This window comes from Zosterops lateralis (assembly GCF_965231275.1).
Source record: "Zosterops lateralis genome assembly, chromosome: Z".
Lineage (NCBI taxonomy): Eukaryota > Metazoa > Chordata > Aves > Passeriformes > Zosteropidae > Zosterops > Zosterops lateralis.
The window spans coordinates 66867734-66887243 of NC_139800.1; the positions used below are offsets into that span (position 1 = coordinate 66867734).

General features: G+C 36.0%; 1 protein-coding gene across 2 annotated transcripts in view; it reads right to left on the reverse strand.

Annotated features, from left to right (window-relative positions):
* MAN2A1 (mannosidase alpha class 2A member 1) overlaps positions 1–19510 on the reverse strand; it is a 112724-nt gene that overhangs the window by 3275 nt on the left and 89939 nt on the right. For both annotated transcript variants that reach the window (XM_083883692.1, XM_083883693.1), the window contains exons 19-21: positions 17814–17947; positions 4610–4804; positions 22–132 (exon numbers count right to left, since the gene is read on the reverse strand). In XM_083883692.1, coding sequence (XP_083739818.1) covers positions 22–132; positions 4610–4804; positions 17814–17947 — 440 coding nt within the window. The remainder of the gene's footprint in view (positions 1–21; positions 133–4609; positions 4805–17813; positions 17948–19510) is intronic.

The following is a 19510-nucleotide window of genomic DNA, read 5'->3' on the forward strand; positions in this document are numbered from 1 at the left end:
ACTACAGATTAATAACCATACCTTTCCCTGAGTAGTGGAACAGAGCAGACCCACGTCTCTGTTTGAAAATCTACAATCAAATCCCTTTCTGTGAAGAATCAGAGCAGCTTCATCAGATGGTTTGGTATCTACCTACAAACAAACATGATAGGAGATTATTCACAAATTATCAGTCAGGAAGACATTTTAGGACACCAAAAAATTATCCTTATCATACAGTGGATAGAGACATTTACATGTTAAAAAATGTTCAGCCTCGATTGAACTGTCATGGGTTTTTTTAAAATTTTATAAAGCTAAATATAGAAAGAACTAAATGGCAAAAAGTTGAAACATAATCTACTACAGAATATAAATATAAGTGTGGAATTTAAAGGTCAAGAGATGCACATGTACAGACTTAGGACTGAAGTGTAGCTATCATACCTGTATTAACAGGTTTCCCACAAAAATTATAGGGCAAAACAGAAAAAAACCTAGAAATCATACATTAACTACAATACCCAGTTTTACATATTCAATGGGATTATGTTGAACAAACTTTCATGTAGCAAAACTGCTTTCTAAATCAGCTTAAGATGTACAGAAAAAAACTCAGCTTAAGGTGTACAGAAAAATATATACTGAAATACACATATGATAAAAATGTTATGTTTATCTCTAAGATATTCAGTGTTTTGGGCCTCAATAGACATTAAAGAGTAAGCTGCTCCTCACCAGATTTGTGCTCCAAACCCTTCTCCAGCTCCATTGCCTTCCCCTGAATATTTTCCAGTCCCTCAATGTCTTTCTCTGGCTGCACCCCTACACTCACTGTAGTCACTTATTTACTATGATGCATTACTTTATCTCTTTAATTATTGCTGTTCTACATTCTTCAGCTATTAATCTTATTATATATAAAATAAGAGCATAAAAAAGATGGTTCTATCCAAAGCCATGCTAGTTCTTCAGGCTATTTTTCTCTTATTTATTTCTGGTTTACTTGTTCCTATACTGGTGTTTTTCACAAAAGCATCTGCCATGAGTTAGGTTCATTTCTGGTACTTCAGAACGTATCTATTGCTTGGAGGAACCAATGCCAACAAGCATTAGGCACTCTGTGATGCATTAGCTCCTGAAGGTGTACCAACAAGCAGTCTTAATCTAACAGACGTTTCAGCCTAATTCCTTTTCATAAAGGAGACCATGGATCAGCTTGTGCCAGCTTCTTTGAGACCCAGCATGACAAGGATTCAAAGTACAACAAATTCACAGTATAAGGTACTCATTCTTATAATTAAAAAAAATATAAACTTTGTGGGTTTAAGTTCCTCATTTAAAATAATAACAATTTACTCAATAGTATTTGGAGTTGAATTGAGATACTTTTTAGTTAAACACCAACTGCTAGAAATTTTGCATAGTTTACAAATCATGAATAAAACTCAGCTTGAAAAGATTCTGTGAACAATAGCTTATAACCACCTAAAATTAACTTTTTAATTTGTGAATAATGCCTACATTCAGTATATGAAAACAAGTTTCCAGTATCTATTAACATTGATGGCTAAAGAATTTCTTATCCTGTTCACTGGAGCAGCAGTACCACTTTATACATGAAGTGAGGTAATAGCCATGATATTTCCCTTCTCCTACTATGAAACACCTGACTTGGTTTTCATTGTCACTGATGTGACAGTGTTGCACTTAAAAGCAGATATTTTTATGCACACAAAATAATACTGTCTAGCTAAACATCAGATTAGCGAAACATTAAAATTCATACAGAAAAGCCTGACTTCCTATGGGGTAAATTAATGTTAGAAATGACAAGCCAGTAATGGGTATCAAGACTTCCTCTAATTCACTTAAATTACCTTTTAGTAATCTGCATAAAAAATGCATGTATGCATTTCAAATGATGGCATGAATATTTAATCTGCCAATTTTTTTGAATTAAATATTATCTTAATTAGGATTCAAAACACTTAAAACTAAAAGGTAACAAACAATTAATGACATCCTGAGTAGAAGGGTTTTGGTCAATATGACTATCTATGATTTAGTACTCCATCTTCTACCAAGCACATAGCAACCCTGTGTAAAAAAAATAGTTGTTCTAACCATTATCAAAGCAGGTGAAAAGCTGTCACAGCCTACACATATGCTTTAATTTACCTGTTCTTACATCATCTCTTGGTAAATTGGGTTAAATACATTTAAAGTTAATGAGTGTCTGAACAAGGATGAACTTAATTTACACCAAATACACCTTCTAAACTTGACCATGTTAACTGCATGAAAATCTGTAACAAACTCCTCAATTTTCAACAAATAACAACATTCTTAACCTTGTAAAACTTCACAGCACTGTTATTCAGCAAAAAAATCCCTAAACACTGTGCTATTAAATCTCTAACTAGCCTTCTTAGAAGAGCTGCCAAAGTTTCATTTGATTTTGATTTCTGAGAATTAAAATGTAGCCCTATAAGAAAATAATAAAAAAAAAATGTTAGGCTTTCTCATAACCAGTATCCCAAGGCAATGCTGCTGAAATTTTGATGAGAAAGAAAAATGATTAAACTATTTTTAAATTCAATTACTGTAAGCTAATAGACACACACTGAAAAATTTAGGCAATATGGCAAATTTATGTATTTATGCCTAGTATAAAGGGACAAATCTACTGTGTTCTAGATCTTGAGTCTCAGTTTATTACATCAGGCAAAATATGTGTCAAACTTCTCAAAATCTGGAGTTCTATTAAGAAAAAAAAAAATCTTTAAATGATGTTATTCTAATGGATTGGACTCTTCCATGACAAGATGAGATACCTTACCAAAATAACAAAATACTTTCTGATTTCTACTTTAGATCGGAACTTTTTTTTTTTTTTTTTAATTTGGTAACCTCTTATCTGAAATTGTAATGGATTATGGAAAATCTACTTCAACAGTTTAAGTAATGGATAGGCATAAATCTCCAGAAAAGAAACTCATTGTGTCAATTAGCCAGAATTATGTCACTTGTCATTCACATTCTTGGAATCAAGTGAAAGGAAGCAGAAAACGAGAGGAGATTTACTGAATTATTTGCAAAGCATAGCACCATTTTTGCTGTGGGGAAGAACATTCTGTATCAATAATGACAGTGTTCCTATCCTATAACTGCAGCAAGCTTTCACTTTGAAGTGGACATATTGATGCTACAAGCTCAAGAGCTGTCAATCAGTAATCAATGAAACATACAGCTGTGGACAGATCATAGCCTCAAATAGTCCTAGATCAGCTGGGAGAGTGAGGCCAGAACAGCCCAGTTAAACCAGAGAATTCATTTACAAGTAGTAATATTGAATTCAAAAAGCAGACACTGAGCAAGCCTGTCTTTTCATAGCTTTCATACCCAGATCATACAAAGAAGGAGATGGATTTACACCTCAAAGAAAGGGAAGATGTTCATGAAGGTTGGCCCCTGAACTTGGTGTGCTGTAAATCTGTGATGCAGAGCTGGTTGAAGTAAATGAAAATATACACAGTGAAGTATGAAATATTCACTTCACACAAAATCAAGAAATTTTCCACTTTGAAATTCAAAATAAGAATCAGTCACACCTGAGGAAGCTTACAAAAGACTGAACCACTTACAGAGAAAGCAAACACTGTTTAAGTTTTAAAATACAGATTAAGACAAAATGAAGAACAGATTAAACAGAATATAATCTGATGCTAATACAAACATGTATTGTACTAGCCATCATGGAGACTCTAGAGGAAAGGAGATAAATAGTTTGTATCTAAGTATGGCAGAATTAAAAAGGGATTTCACTGTGGTGGCAGCACTGGCGAACAGCAGTGCAATACAACATAAAGTTAAAATAATCACGTTTTACAAACTGAGAAACTGAGAAGAATTTATAGAACAGTTGGCAGGAAAACAATGCAAAACAAGTTCCTGTCCTTCAGTTAATCAATGGGAAAATTAAATTCTAGTGGTTACATACCTTTCTTTCCTTTGAAGGAGAAAAACACTGAGTATAGAACAGCCTTTTTTTGTTGAGTTTTTTGTTGGTATTTTGTTTGTTGGTTTGGTGTTTTTTAGTGTGTTTTGGTGGTGGTTAGATGTTTAGGGGTTGTTTTGGCTTGCCTACCAGAGAATGTTTTCACAGCAACCAATCATCATGAGATGCTGTTAAAATAACTAAATTAGGTCTCGTCATTAAGCTTAAAAAATTTTTAACAATAAAATTTGGGTTTAAAACTATATCCTTTATTAAAAACATAGTCAGAATAAACTCTAATGGCCTTAAATTTAATTCCTCTAGTGCAGAAAAGGCTGAGGTATATAAATGGTTCTCTCAAACTTTAGGAACTTAATGAAATGTACCCCCTCCAGAGATAGAATCCTGCACTATGCATACTAATATGTTGTGAAAAAAAAATCCATTTCATGTTATTCAAACAGACACAGGTCTCCAGTTCTTGCAGAATTACCAGAAGTTCATAATCACCCTGCAGTTTATCATATCATATAAACCCACCCACAAAGTACTTTACAAGAATAAATTATTTGACTGTATTAGCAAGCTATATCATATGTTTGCTCATAAAAATGAACGGTTTGACCTTACCTTTGCTTGGATTGTCCTCAGATTGACTATATGCATGTCACAAGGCATGGGTGACATCAGTGGAGAAAAAGTAGTTATCAACTCTGGGATACCTGAATCTGCATTTGTTGTCATTGGAATTACAGGATGATTTAAGAAAAGAGAAGTCATATGGCTAAGAAGTGATGGAAAACTGACTGGTGCCTTCTCTTCATTCTGCAAAATACAGAAGAATGATTCAAGTTAACAAACTGTCATGTCTAAATTTTTAAACCCACTTACTTTGTACATTATTCCAATAATTAAATAGAAAATTTTAATTTCTAGACTATCCATTCAATAATTTTGGAACTTTTGATCATCCACTATTTTTTTCTATTAATAGGTATACTCGCTGTCTTTATAAACACTAATCTTCCAAAATTATGATGACACCTAATTTTACAACAGCTCTTGTGTTTCTGGGTTAGCCCCTGATGCTTGAACAATACAGTTTGGAGAAAGAAATTAGTTACTACTTCAGCAAGTTGCTACTATTTATTCATATCCCTTTCTATATGGAAAGCCAGACAGCCTTTTGCAGGCCTCCTTTTCTACATTATTTTTTGACCTGTATTTCTTGCTTTCTCCAACTTGTATCCCACAAAGAATCCCTCTTTCTACTGTAAATCTATTTCTCTCAAACAATTCACTGGACCAAATAGCAGCTAGCATCTCTGTCTTGGCTTGCATTGCAAAATTTTAAAAAGGTAATCTATCCCAAGATTTTATGTATTTTGTACTTTCCAAAGTTTCGTGTTTGCAGTGTTTTTACTTGGCTGCAGAGGCTGCCTTACAAACCTGAGATGACCAAATCTTACATATTCACAACAACCAGTTAAAGCTCCAGAGAAGGCAAGAAAAGAAAACAAAACAACTTTTAAAAGGCAATTTCTATTTTAGAATGTCAGTAAAGATAAGAGTAGAAATGGAAGTGAAAATATCTTTTGCTCTTATTTTTCCCTTGCATACTTAATCAGATAAATCCCTGCTTGTTGGTGATATTTAGCAAAAACTTTGCAGAAAGTTTATTGAAAATATAGTATCTTAAGCACTGATCCATTAAATTTGCATTTTATGATAGCCTGTAAACATGGAAATAAAAAACAAATGGGAGATACTTAAAGCAAAGGTGAAGATTATTTTTCAGCTTATAATAGACAACCATAACAGTAATTTCTGTCTTGGGGTGTGTTTGCATGCATAGATATTTATTCAATATCTCTGCAGTAGCACAAAATAGAGCTGACAGTGAAGAAATTGAAAATATTCCAGGCCTGAATCAATGTAAGATGGTAATTTGTGGTTTATACTTGGTACTTTCCTTAGTAATAAGTAACACCCTGCCTCTTTGGTATCTACTAAGTATTGAGGATTAGTATTTTTAAGAATCTATTATGATCCTCAAATGATAACAGTGAATCATTGTAGAGGATTGCTCTTCCATGTGTCTCATTGCATTTACTTATACTGAATTCCATCTGCCATGTTATGGCATCTCTCATCAGTATTGAGTCTTCTAATTTCTCAGTTTAGCCTTGATTTTTTTTTTTTTCATTACGTTGAGAAGTTCAGTATCACATCATTGCCATGATTTTCTTCTATTCTAATTACAGCATGAGAATTTTTGCTCTATGTACAGTTTAATCTAAAAGTCTCCCATTTAAGTGCCTGAATACATGCTCCATACACAGAGGAAATGTGCAGATCCATGTTCTTTCAAAGAAGAGTTCATTTTTTCACTTCAAAAAGAACACTGTTCACTCTGTTGCCATAGAAGTGCTAAAGTCAATCAAACCATTTAATTGTCATTTATTTTCTCATCTTTCACCTTTTTTCTCCCCTGTAAAGTCTATTGCTTGCATCTGAGAACTTAAAATGAGGCCTTCTAAAATATTTTACAAATCACACCTGAATCAGAAAAATAATCTATCATCCTTTCATACTATTTAAAACAAAATATTGCAGATAAGCACAGCCTTGAAGGACTGGCAAGTGCTAGATCCAGAACAGACTCAACTTATCTCATTTTTGCTCCCACTGTGTCTAATGGGATATCACAGGCAGGAACATTGTGCTTATGCATTATCTGCTTTGGAACTAAGATTTAGGTGGAGATTTTATATTGAATCTTGTATGCCCACATCTGAAATGACAGTCAGTTCTTGCAAATTGCACCAGCAGAAAAAGTGCAGCCATTCACTGAATCTGTGAAACAGCAATGGGAATGGAGTGTACAGAAGGTGTCAAAAGCTGCCAGGAGACCAAGGGAAAAAGGGTTTTGCAAACATTTTGGTTTGTAGGATATGGGGTTGTAGTTGTTAAAGTTATTAAGGCCCATGTTTACCAGAAAGCCCTGTTGGAAAGGCACAGTGGCAGGATAGAGGGCTGGAAGCCAGCTGGGGGGTGAGAGATAGTTATGACTTGTGGACAGCACACTGCAGCTGAGCCAGCCAATGGGTGTCCTTCTGTTAAGTTTGGATTTTGTCTGGTTGAGATTAAAGGTACAAAAGGGGGGTAACTTCTACAATAAAGTGATTCCCTTTGCACGCACAAGGGGGTCCATGCCTTTGCTCCCTATTGCTACACAAGGTGAAAACAATGTTTTCACAGAAGACAGAGAAGGGACCCTCCAAATCACTCTCTCCTAGGTACATCACAACCATGCAAGGGTTGGACTATGTCTTTCCCTTCAAGTCTAATGATCCAGAATTTAAACAGGACTATCCAGAAAGAGAGATGAGAATGGTTTGCACACACAAACAATGTAATGGGAAGAATAATTACTCTATTCACACCCTCACCATGCGGATGGCTTTCAGAAGTAGCCTGCTGATGCTGCATCAGAAGACGTATTCCCACAGTCTCCATCTAATTAAAGTATTGCTCTCTCAAAAGTGACATTATTTTCTCAATTTGCATGACAGCATTTATCACTCAAAGTGTGAATGGAGGTCCTCTGGCTGCCTTACAAACCTTATGTACTGGTAAGAATCTGATGAATGCCAGATGATCATGTGCTGGCTTAACGAGCCCAAATCAAAGCAAATACTGCCTTTTTAACCATCTTACAGTACATCCATATACAGCTATCCAATTAAACACTGTGTTGAAGCAGTTGAAACAACCTCTTGAATGACTATGCAATAAACATAAATGGATCCTCATTTAGGATTTTCCCTTGTAATCAAAAGTAAGGTAAATAATTCTAGATTTTCAGTTTTGAGAAGACACAAACCATAATCTAATCTAATATTGGATCACAATTTGGAACAACTTTTAACAATAGCCTCATCTATAAAAAGTGCCTTTATATTAGAAATAGATTATTTTATTGATAATCATAGAAATAATTGGAAGGCTTGCGTTGGAAAGGAACTTAAAGGCCAACTTGTTCCAACCAGGCAGGGATGTAACCACATCAGGTTACTCAGGGTTCCATCCAACCTGGCCTTGAATACTTCCAGGGATGGCGGAGGGGGACCAATCTGATTTTTATTTATGCCTCAACATACATTACACATGAGGTAAAGGATTCCTACAGGAGCTGTACATGTGCTGGCAGCCCTGTCCCTGGGGAGACTTCACCTGGCAGCTGGTCAGGGGAGAGAAGCTTCCAGGACTGGGCTGTGAGAGACACCCCTCAATTGCCTGTAGGGCAGATGCCCATAAGCCTGGGAAAAAATTTCCTGGAAATTGGGCTGTGGGAGGGACTTTAGCACATAAAAGCAGGTAACTGTGACAAAAAGGTAGAGCCATTTTGCTCTGGGTTTCTTGGAGAGATCAGGGGCTCGCTCAGAGGGTCAGCTTGACCCTTCTTGCCTCCCTCGCCTTTCCCTCAGGTAAGAGTTTAAATTAAATAACTAAGGTCTGTAATGAGAGGGGGAAAATGTTAATTGACTCTTCAGAAATCATTTAATTGAACAGAAGAAAGCAATGGAAAATTCTGTAGAGAAGAAAGTAAAGCTGAAGGAGTTGATAACTGGACACAAATTTAGCTAATGGAGAACCAATCAACTTTTCAATACAGACAAGTATATCTAAAATTTCCTATATAAAACTGAGGAAACTGAGGCAGGCAGTTTATCAAATCACATTATCTTTACTATTTTCTCCTCCTCTAGACTCTTCTCTGCAATGACAAAGTCACAAAACCCCCCTTAATTATAACAGTAAACCCCCACTGGCATCCACACTACCTAATCTAACAATGCTGAAATGTGGATGCCGACTCAGTGTGTAAGAACAATCAAATAAAACTGGAAACAGGTAGAATTCTGGGCCTACTAAATCAAGGGATACAGACTAAAATAGTCTGATACCAAACCACTTGGATTATTGCTGGAAAGAAAAAGTTTCTCATTCTCTTCCATATTGTGTCAGGAAACAATTTTTATCAACTTTCTCTCTGACACATTCAGAAAACCAACAGGCAGCACTCCTCAAAGGAGAAAGTTTCTGGAGTGAAAAATCTAATCTGTGGAGCAAAACCACTTTTCAGAGCATCTTTATTACCAAGGCATATTGAGACAATATTTTTAAATACCTTAACTCTAAACTAGCAACTGACAGCAATCAAGAATGTGAGTCAAAGAATTCCAAAGACAAATACAGAAAAAAAAAATAATGTTTCTTTCTGTATAATTCAAATACTGACAATCCATCAGTATGTTTGTTGTGATGCTGCTTCAATATGAGAAATTGATTCTGTAATACTGTCCGATGCTGCTCATAGGTGAGAAACAAACAGCAGACAAAACCAATGATGATGTGAACAACAGTTTTACAAGTTGTGACGAAAATAACTGACAGGTAAGGGCCAATGCCTGAGCTTTAAAATTACGTACATTTTTCACCAAACACAAACAGTTTGAATCCTTCACTACAGCAGCTCCACACTTGTGGAAAGTGGAGTCTCTAAGCAGGAGGAGAGTGAGAAAATTGCACAATGTTCTATGCACACATTGCCCTAAGGGTCACAACTTAAAAGAGAAACTCAGGTTTTATTTCAGAATGATACTAGTTCATTAAATTGACAGTAGTAAATGACTTCAACTTAGTTACAGGCTTTACATGCAAGACTGCCTGGCTGTTATCTCACCAAGTGAAAATCAGATGTTCTTGCTTTAAATTCACTCAAAGTTGCACACTGTAGTACAAAACGAACAACTAAAGTCTAACAAGTTCTGAAAGTTCTCCAGATATGGATGATTTATTTCCTTTCCTCTGAGGCTGATTCATGGAGCTAGATTTTTGCATGCCTTTAACAACTCCAAGTAATTTTCAGAAAGAAAGAACAAACATAAAGGGTCTTACACCCCTAATGCAACAAATAGCAATTAATGACCGATATAAATTGGATTAGTTCTTTTGAGCTGAAAAATTCCTTTTCAGGGTCCAAGAGTGCAAGGTTAATGTAAGCATCTGTCAAAGGAAACAGTGACCAAGACTTCAAGCAGCTTTGAAAATGGCTGGTGTTTGCAGAGGGGATTTTGTGTGGAAATAAAAAAAGGTGATAGGAAGATGTTCTCTGTGCAGTGGCATTCAGAACATCTAAGACCTCAAAGATGCACAAAACTCAGCAGAACAATCTTCAGGTAACCTCTATAAAAAATCCAAGCTTAGACCAATTAGACTTTTAGGAAAGCCTGGGTAAGCTGCAACCAGAAATAAGAGTCACAAATATAAGTACTGAGCAGGCAGATATCCTGGAATCTTAAAAAGACTGTGAACAAGGATACTGATGTCAGATTTATTTTCTGCTATACCAGAGCATTTGGCTTTCCTGAAATGCTGAGGGACAAAAATACAGATAAATATAAGAATTAGAATTGTTTATACATTTTTGTCTACACTTAAAAATTCATCAAATATGTTACATTTTTGTACATCAAAGAGCCTTTTTTTTTTCCCCTCCCTCCAAAAAAGTTTCAAGTCCTTTAACTCAGAACCATGGTCTGGAGTGCTTAGGGTCTCTTGATAGCTATTGAAGTGACCAGCAAAAGACTGCTCATGAGAACAGAGTAAATTTGATTTTATCTCTTTACCTCAGGGAATGGAAAATTTTGTATTAATTCACTTGGTCATTGTTAATGAAAATGCATGGAAATGCATGTTGGCCACACTAGCTGAAAGGGGTTCCTGGAGGCTGATTATAGAAGAAATAAAAATTCTGGGGCACAATAAAATATCCACATGACTGGATGTTGGTTCAGTGGCTCTAAAATCACCACATATTTTCTGTACTGATGCTTTGTTGGCACTAAAACTGCACATGAGAAACCTGGGACTGTTGCAGGTAACCAAATCTAGAGAAATCTGCATCCATAGGAGGAATTTTTTCCAGTCTGCCAGAGCCAAATTACGTGGTCTCCAACAAGAGGCAACTCCTCTTATTCCAGGTTGATAGATAGGAGCCTGCTGTGGTTCTGCTCTTCCAAGACCATGCAGGGAAAAGGCAGAATAATCTCCCATTAGGCATGTATGGAAACTCATGGCCATCCATACATGTGAGCAGAGACAGCACCTTTGCCAGAACCTACATAAAGCAGAACACTTGGGTAACAGAAGTAGCATAGACGATCTAAACCTGATTGTGCCCCCCAACTGACCAGGTCTGGAGTTCAATACCTTGATGTTCTTGATTCACAAGAACACTCATCAACCCCTGACACCTCAGTGTGGGCTTTAAGCCCATCTGATATCCAGGTCTGGACCTTAGGCTTCCTAATGATTCACCAGGTCAGACTTCACTTTCTTCCAGAAGCTGGCCTGTGACCTATCAGCTTGCAGTTCAGTTTACAGGCACACACAGAAAATACAGGTCTTGCCAGCAACTGGAAGCCAGATGTACTGGCCCCTCAGTCCAATAGTGTATCTCTTTCCAACACATCTCTTATTCTGCTTGTTTCCTAGTCTTACCTGAAGCTGGCTAATGGCTCACACAGATTTGGAAAAGATTGGGTACTTATGCAGAAATCAGATTTAATGATCTAGAATGGGCTGTGGTGATCAAGCACTGGACTTCATCAGAACCTTTTATGCCCCTTTTACCCCTACTTTTTCCACCTGTTACCTTTCTTCTTCCCCACCTGTATCAGTTCTAACAAACATCCCATAGCTAGCCTATTGTTCTACAAAAAAAAAAAATTTAAATCCAGAATCTTCTTAGTCTAAGGCAATTTTTGCTGATTCATCTTGTTGCATTTCACACCAGGAACAATCTAATTTTCTCCTTTTCATGATCTCAGGAGCAGCTAGCGCCTGACTGCTCCACCCATCACTCTTCCTTTGGTGACTGTATTTAGTACAATTAATGTTCAAACAGGTGCCATAATAGAAATCATCTTCTATAAAGAGATCATTTGGAGAACATCTTCCTGGTCTACGGAAGAGTGCAGATGGTAAAGAAAGTGTCCAGCGACCAAGATCATAAGCACATCGCCACAGTTACTGAGGCTGATAAATAAATACACAGTCATCAATATAGCTGGATGAAAGTGATCAGAAAAGCAGATAGACAGCATGACATATTTCCTTGGCAATAGAAGTATTTTATACTTCAGTAATAGACTTTCCTGCCAATTTCATTTCTTCTCTTCTGATTCTTCTTAGAGTGTTTATATGATTTAATAATGGCACAGGAGGAGAGACTTCATGCCTAAATAAATACTCCATGCTAGGCTTGTGGAAGACACCTGGTGCTCCATTTTCCCAGATGATTGGCAAGAACTTATCCTGTTCCCAATGATGGTAGAAAACACTGCTCAGAAATTTTCTGGAGCTCAGTTTTGATAAGGAAGTAGTTAAAAAAACTGATGCTAAGGACAGAAAGTACACAGTGATATCTGCTTATTTCCAGGCATTGGAATTCTGCTCCTCATGCAAAGTTCTTGCTACTGGTGGAAACTTGCATGTGCAAGGAGATTATTCCCAAAGATTCATTTCATTTGAGAATACAAGAAGAGGATGCAAGAAGGACTTGCGCACTTTCTCCCTACTTTAGGAAGGATTCTGCCCCACAGTCAAATCTTGCAGCAGGAATTAGGCTTTCCTAGAAGTGGTGATACCAAAAGGCTTAAATTTCAGACCTCAATCTGCACCAGCTCAGATAAGCTAACAAAAGACAATAAAGAGGCCTACCCTCATCCTTTGATGAATTATATGAGCTGAAAGTGGAGAGACCAAGGTTTTATACTATGCCTAATACTGAGGCAAAATTCTTTCTAACCAGAGCCAGGAGACAGGTACATGCAAATGAAGACATAAAACCGATACAAAGAAAGCAATTGACTGTTGAGGTGTACATAAATACATGAAAAAGAACACAAAAGAGACATAGCTGCATGTCCAGAACCCAGAGGAAGACAGTCCTGCTCAAGCCAGGGGTCAGCTACAAGTGGCTTCTGCCTTGTTACAGGATGAGAATATTTCATAACAGGAACATAGAAATGGAGCTTGTAGACAAAGCAGTCTTTATGTAAAAGCTTTGCAACACATCTTTGTCGATGTATCATGAAAAAAAGAAAATGTGAAGGAAATTAAGCTGTAAGGTGTCCTGGCATAAAAACAATGTCAGTGCTTGTTGGAAAACAGATAGTATTTGTAGATAAGTAAGAGAGGAAAACATTATTCTTGATTAGCAAAAAACTACTGCATAAGAAATACAGTACAAATTATACAGTTGTAGAAGAAACAATGAATTAAAAGCAGTATTTTAAGCAAAACTGGAAGGTAGCATGTACCTGAATATCTCTTCAAATGAAATACAAAATTAGTGATCATCTCTTATTGAATATATGTGGTAAGGCTCTAAAGAAGATGCATTGCATTTTGTATGAAAATGAGAAGGAAATATCTTTTTTTTTCCCTTCTGTGGCCACCATAAACCCTCAAAACCCTAACAATTTTATACATATTTGATGACTTTACTGTGGCAGTTACAATTAAAAATTATATCAGAATGTCTGAGTTTGTCACACATGGGCTTGAAAAAGCTTCTAAATGGTAATAGTTAAGCCAAGGTCAAGTTTCTGCTTTTTTGAAACATCAAGTTAATGATGTTTGTTAAGGTGTGGTCACATGTAGCATAGCAATGCACAGTATAATATTCAGCTACAGTGAGAAACAGGCACATGCATTATAAATAAGCACATCAATAATGAGCAAATGCAACACAATCATTAGACAAAAATGGTTGTATCACCAACCATAAATTTTCAGAGAAAGTGGGTACTTACAGAGATCCAGTAAGAAAAGGCTAGTTGTATGTAGTGAAAGAAAGGGAGTTTGATTATCTCCCATATATTTGTGATTTTGTTAACTGTACCATTGTTCCTCTAAACAACCTCCCCCAAAAGCAACAGCCTTTTGAGCCATTGAACTGTGGTTCTCTACTTGAGCCAGTCTATAAATCCAGTTATACAAATTAAGTCAAGATAAGTTATGAAATAGGAATCTGAAGAAGGAAGTGTTTGCCTGGCATGGCATCTTTTCTCCAGCTATGTCTTTGATGAAATAATACATTCACCAACTCCTATAAATCCTATTTCTTTCATTCCTATACTAATAAAACATGCTGGGATTCAGAAAATAAAAGGGTATTAATGCTTGTTTTTCCAAAACCTACAGTAAATATAAAGTAGTCTGTTTTCAAAAAGACAGAAGCATTTACTGTTTTGACAAGTATTAATAAACTGTATTCAGTTTCATCCTCAGCTAAATATTAATCTTTTCAACTTAAAAATGACATGAATTCAATTCCTGGTTAAAAATATGAAGAAAGAGAAGACAATCTTAGAAGATGATTCAAATAGATATTCAAGTTGCAAAATCCTTGCAAGGAGAAAATGAACATATAGGGATTAATTACATCTAGTAGAAGAAAAAGGTGTATGTAGAAATTGCATAAAAAATACAGCAAAAACATCTGAAGCCTGAGGTACACAGTTATCAATAAATGTGGTGAGTATAATGTAAAGTGAAATGAGATTTGCCCAGCTCTTACTATAAACAAGCTCACTTAACAAACAATACTGTCATTCTGAATAAACCTTTAGTATCCATCTCAGGAACAAAACAAAACAAAACAAAACAAAACAAAACAAAAAAAAAAAAAAAAAAAAAAAAAAAAAAAAAACCACACCAAACCAGAAAATATAAACACAAACACCTTCCCTCCTTGCATACACAAAACCAAAAAAGCCTCTGCAACACATATCAACCTGAAGTCTTTTGCAGAGGCTATATCTGAATGAGTATTTAGGACTGATTAGATGGGCTAGAATTCAAGAGCCAAACCCCAGGTAGTGTTAGGATTGAGAACCTATTAGAATACAGACTATCTGAGTATAGCAACAATTATTAAGAATTATTAAGATTTTCACTCTATCCACCCACTGGACATGTGAGTCCTATACTTCAGGATATTCATGTGGTTTGACCCTGCCTTTAAAATTTACCCTTCAGGGTGAGGTTCGGGAAGGAAAAAAGTATTTTAGAGATATAAATGAAAAGAAATTTTTGATAGATACTGTGGTAACAAAAACTTTACATGGTAATTTCACCAGTGATGCACAATTATTTTAATTAATTTTAAATACTGCACATACTTTCCTTTTATGGGGAAGTTTCACAAAGAGCACAAAGTGTCCTGTTCTTCAGAATTGTTTTTGAGAAAAGATAGAATGAAATGTCTTGGAGCACACATTAAGAAAAGCTTGCAATGGTAAAGATGTCAAATGATCAAAACTTTTTCCTCCAGGAGCTCCTGAAGTCAATAATAAAATAGGGCTTGACAACAAAATCAGGGTCAGTGTATGAGTCACACTGTAGATGATTACATATATAAACTGCATGTAATTTCATCATAATTTTTTCTGACATGGTTATTTTTAAGCTATTATAACAACTACCTTCCGAGTAACCAGGATTAAAAAAGTATGATCGCACACCAAAGGAAACAGAATGAGAACTTACCCTTACTTTAACACTGAAACAGTAACATGAGTGAGAAAATGTTACAAATGTTCAGATACATTTTGAGTAACAAAATTCTAGAACATTCTAAATATATGAAAGGAGAATTCCAGATACAACACCAGAAAGAAAATGTTTCCTTAAAACATCTTGCTCGGCTCCTGGGGCTGGTATACATTGGATTAGTTGGGACAACAGCACCTCTTGCACTGTGCCTACTCTCCCACAGTTCTGATTCCACTTTCTTTGAAGTCCCTTCAAGACTCTAAGAATCAATTGCCCTTAAAGTTCTCTGCAGCCATTTAAAGCCATTATAAGCTCAACATGAAGAATTATAGGAAAAGAAGATGCTGGAACACAGCATCAGAAAATTTTGATTGTAGTAGGAAATTGCCCCTTCTCCTTTGAAAGATTCTCAGTAACTTGCACAGAATCTTTCAAATCTGTAGGAAAGATGATTTGTACAAAGAAAGGGAATTACACTGTTATTCTGCTGAGATATACTTGACTTGTATCACAAACAAATTGGGAAACATATGGAAAGACATATGCAAATACTTCACTAACTAGAACATCCCAGAATTGTTCAGACAGCCTTTACCCTAACTGAAGTAGCTTCAGAATCTTTTCCAACGGAGTATTTTGGTCTGAAGCAGCAGCTGTTCTGAAACTGACCTTGTGGGCAACCCCACTCAAGGGGACACTGTGTTACTTTGCAGAGCAATCTCAGTGTGTGTGGACCAGTTTCCTTTTAGAAGGTAGTAACCAAGAAGCTCCCCTGGAGGTATGGCACCAAATATGCTCTAACCCATCACATCTTGATTATGGTGTGAATGGATGACTAGCCTTTTATGTCTGTTCTGACAGAAAAATAGAACAGAGGCTGAACTGGAAGTGTTCCAGAGGTACCTTTCAGTGAGTTATTTTACGGTTCTACAGAAAGCACCAAGACTGCCCACGATGTCACTGCGAGCACTATGGAACTAACTGATTTGATCTGCTTCTGTTGTTCCAAATTATTTTCTAATGTAAACATAGATTTCCATGTCCACTAATTCTTACTTACCAGGTCCACTTTCTAATTTAATACAATACAAACTAGATTGGGTACTAAGAAATTTTTGGGTGGCAGTATAGATCCCTCTGCAGTTTCCTCTTGTAAGGTTGGATTAACCTGTGCAAAGCTTTTTGTTGCCACAGTCAGACCTGCTGCTGACCTCAAGTTAGCTTGGGCAGCTGCACATCATACTGATAAATGCAGTTAATATGCAGCCTGCATTACACATGATGAGGATCTAGAAAACCATAATGACATGTACAACCTGAAAAAAAAACCCACTGTCAATCATTAAATGGTGAAAATTAGCTTTAAGCTTGATATTATCATCCTGTCACAGTGGTTAATGATATCCATTATATACCAGAATTAATTCCAATTTATCTGCATATTCATTAGGTGCTTGGTATACAACCTCTCATCTTTAGCTATGCAATGGTTTTAAAATATACTCAGTGCTGTCATCATTATTCTACTGCCTCAGTACAAAGATGCACTTTCGATTTTGTCCTTCTCAAAAATGGTTAAAAGAAAAAAAAAAGAGAAAACACAAAGAACAGAAAGAAAATTGAGGTTATTCAAAAGACTAAGATACAAAAAGGCAAACTGAGATTTGTGCAAATAAAAGAAAAAAACAACCCCATAACAAAACAGTCTCTACTTTCCTAGAATCATAATGAACTGAAAAAGTTTTAATGTCTGGTGTCTAAACATTTCCACTTGAATCTTATTTCCTAAGGAAATTATAAGAGGTTTTCTCTTTCTACCCATTCAACTGAAATAATTTGTCAATCTTTGTTTAGACTCAGTTAACATTGATAAGAAGCAGAGCTCACACTAATTACCAGCTTTTAAAAGCTTGTTCAGTAAAAAAGTAATTAAAAAAGAAAAAAGAGGGTTCCACAATGGTACCCCACCCATATGTTGAAGTGTGAATAAGGAAGTAGGCATTGCAAGATTTATGTTAGGGATAGTGAGAGATTAAGTCTTTACAATCAGAATATGCAAGCAAGATGCCTAACACCCTTGGAAGCTACATTTCCTTGGTTCTACAGCTCATGGAATAATTTCTTTACTGAGTTGTTTGCTGCCTCAACAGAAATTAATATTTAAATCTCAATTGGCATAAAAAATCCAGATAGCAAATCCTACCATGTCTGTTCCATGTCTTCTTTCCAACAGCAGTCGGAAGACATTAGCTGTAATCTTGTTGTCTTGAACACCTTGTCCAAGGCCACGGTTGTCATCCTGCATAAGCCGACGATCCATGATCACTTCCACCTGACCTGAAAGAGCAACATGAGGGCTATCATAGTATCAAGAATATGTAAGAGTCCTATTAAATATAAAAAACCTGCCCTAAAATTTAACTTATCTTAAAAAAAAATCATAATATTTTGCTTGAGTTTGGAAGAGTTATGGCTGATAAATATTGTTAGGACTGATTATGAAAACAGTTAATGTCATTGGACTGTGGCTGTTTATAAACTTCAAAAAAAATTTCACATGCCTTCCTGCAGAACTTCCAGCAATTTTTACTTTCAGAGTTTATATAAAAGTTTAACATGAAAAATTATTACTATTAACTACTATTTGCAAAAGGATACCTGGCAATCAAACATTCAAGATAAGAATCACCCCCAAGCTGCAGTTGTATGGAGAGACCTTCCATAGAGGAACTATCTTTACCTTGTACTCCATTCTTTTGTTTCACATTTGAAGCCAGAAGGAAAAAATAGGTATCAACAGGAGTATATAAATACTCACTTCTTACATAGATAACGTCACCTGTGGGAGTAGGAAGGAACTCTGCACTGGATAAGCATTGACCATGAAATCCTGAGTTTATACTGAACCGTGGCACAGCCATTCAAAATAGCTCTTTAAGCATGATGTTAAATTATAGATAGCTTGGACAATGAAGTTCACATTTTTTCCAAGTGTCTATCTCCAGAAGGAAACAAGATTGGGGCATGTAATTAAGGCTGTTATTGTTTTTGCACACTGAATATTCAAACAAGTGTCCTTGTTTCCTAAACAAAACTGCAAAGCTGAAGTGCTTGTATCCTGAACAAGAAGTTCACAACTTAAGCTTCTAGCAAAGGCTGCTTACTAAGGCAGTCTTTTTTATACTTCAATGTTCTACAAATACCGATATTCTCAAATACTTGTTCTTCCCCTGTACAAACAGGTCTTCTTTATCCAAGATAGATACCAGTTGACAATGAATAAGAAAAAAATCTGCTATTTTGAACTAAGGTACAGTTCATGTAACTTTCAGATGGTGGGTTATGCCTTGAGACACACCTGTGTCCCAGACATAGGCACACAGTTACCGATGGTTGCTTGCCTAAACAGTAAAATTTTTGAATTTTCTTCCATGATCCCTCTGAGCTCCTGAAAGACCTTCAGAAAAAATGTCATGAAGCTTATGATACTCAGCAAGCACTGAACCTTCAGCTTCATTTCCATTCTTTTTTGAGGAATCCAACGTGCCTTCAGGACAAGGTAGACAATCTAGTAATTTAATTAAATATTACTTCAAGATAACAAATCAGATTAATTCATTCTCCTTTTCTTCTTAGTGGGCACAGAGTAAATATTTGATGTTGGCGTATCTTGAATGACACAATACAGTTTGTCGAAGAGTGAAACAGTCAAGAAATATATGTCATGTCAGGTATGGGATACAACTGTTGCTCTTTTATTTAACTGGATTAGGTGAAAAGCCTATAATGTCCTCTGATAGATTTGAAACAAGTGCTCGCAGAAGGTCAGTTTCTCCCTGATGCTTAACTGGAAAATGTTGAACAGTGCTAGCCTTAACTTCCCTAATTTGATGGCAGAGA